Consider the following 2,031-nt stretch of genomic DNA (forward strand, 5'->3'; position numbering starts at 1 on the left):
CTAAAATATAATTTTCATCTACAATTTTTTTCAATCCATAATTTTATTCCATATTAAATAAATTCAAAATACAATTTCTATATTGACATATCATTTAAGGTATCGTCAATGCTGAAAACTTAACGGTCAAAATATGACTAAATTTGATTTTTAAAATTGATAACTAAATATCTTTATATTTTAATAGTGGAAACAAAATTTACAGATTGAAAAAAACAAAGGAACCAAAAATTGAACTTTTAGTCTTTCCTTTTATCAATTTGAAACATTAAAAATGTAATATATTTAGGTTTATTAAAAAATAAAATTAATAATTTAATAAATATTTGAAAATGTGTGAAAATTTTGTAATTAAGAATAAAAATGTTGTAAATATTATTAAAAGAAACTAATTAGTGTTTGTGACAATATTTATTGATGAAATAAGAATTGTTCATAGTAACTATATTACATGTAATTACATAAGAGTAACTAATAGTTATTTGTTGTATAAAAACTAATTAATAGAAGTTATATATAATTTATAAGCTTAACTTGTTAAAAGGAATTTGTTAATTAACGGGAAAAATTAATAAGGGAAAACTTACAAGGGAGAGAAATGTCAAGGTTCAAATCTTTCTCATTGGTCCCTAGCAAAATTAATAAACTAATATATATGTGTTGATAATTTTGTTTAAATATAATTGTTGTTGTTGTTTAATTTATTTATAAGAGAAGTTGAAAAGAATAGAAATTAATGTGAGTGTAAGTGATTGAGAGGGAAATGAAGAATTGAAATATTGAACTCAATATGATATATCAGAAAAAGATTAACTTAATTGAAAGTATTTGAGGTTCAGAAACTTTATAGGTTATAAATAGATAGTGATAGCATACATAATCCTGACAATTAAGTGATTTCATTGACTTCTTACAATATTGAAGTAAACTAGTCAATCTAAAAAGATGAAAGTGATAATTAATGAGAAACAATTACAAGAGGAGAGAGTGAATTACTGGGTGAGGGAGGAGACATTGGCGGCGGTAGAAGAGGAGGAGGAAGAGTTCTTATGGTTATGCATCCAAACTTTGAAGACTTGCCTACTCACCCCAACGCTTCGGCAAAACCTCTCTATCTCATCATCAAGATCCCTCCTCTGAAGCTTCCAACCAAGCTTCTCCGCAAACCCTAGCATCTTCTCCTTTTGATCTTCCGTGAACTTAGACCTGAACCGCTTCTTGCTGTTGCTGCCCCCATACTCCGTGGGAGGGCTTTCAGCCGCCGCCAGGTACTTCACTTTCCGGTGGAAGTTGCGGTGGCACCCGCACGCGGCGCATTGTAGTCCCCCCGCGCCGTCCACCGTGTACTCGCCGCACCCGTCCGTGGCGTAGCTTCCTAGGCTGGCTGCATGATTTCTCAAGCACTCTCGGTATACACTACTGTTCCTCTCGCCACCTGATCCTCCTTCCATTTTTATTCTCTCTCTCTCTCTCTCTCTCCAAATATATAACCAAACCAGGCCTACTCACTCACTCCTTTTCATTTTGCAATGACTACTATAGTCCTACTTGGATACAGACATACACATGCATTTCTATCTTATCTCAACAAACATACCCACACATCTACCTACTATTTCTAAGTAAACGCCCACATCCAAAATATCCCATGCATATATATAGATAATGTTTTCTATTCCAACACTTGCATAATCACCCAGAGTCATTTTATAAACTAGCTAGTATATATATTATAAATTATATGGTGGTCAAAATTACTCTTCAACAAATTAATTAATTAGCTGTATTTATCTTGCAATATGAAGGAAGGTGTGACTAAAACCCTAATTAAAGCTAGCTAACACACATGCATATACATTAATTACTATTATACATTTAATTTAATTATCCAACTGGGAAAATGAAAGTGAGGTGATGAGCAGTAATTTAGAGCCCCTACAAGGGACATGCGCGTCTATCCAACGAAATGAGGCAGGGGGGCCCTCAACACAACAGTATGGGCATTGCCCAATAATTCACTTTATTAAAGCC

General features: G+C 33.0%; 1 protein-coding gene across 1 annotated transcript; it reads right to left on the minus strand.

Moving 5' to 3' along the window:
- Positions 1-820: 820 nt before the first annotated feature.
- On the minus strand, positions 821-1,656 carry LOC114413753 (zinc-finger homeodomain protein 8-like). The gene has a single exon (XM_028378298.1). The coding sequence runs from the start codon at positions 1,449-1,451 to the stop codon at positions 993-995; it is 459 nt and encodes a 152-aa protein (XP_028234099.1). The 5' UTR covers positions 1,452-1,656; the 3' UTR covers positions 821-992.
- Positions 1,657-2,031: the final 375 nt, after the last annotated feature.

Source organism: Glycine soja, chromosome 5, assembly GCF_004193775.1.
Source record: "Glycine soja cultivar W05 chromosome 5, ASM419377v2, whole genome shotgun sequence".
Taxonomy (NCBI): Eukaryota; Viridiplantae; Streptophyta; class Magnoliopsida; order Fabales; family Fabaceae; genus Glycine; species Glycine soja.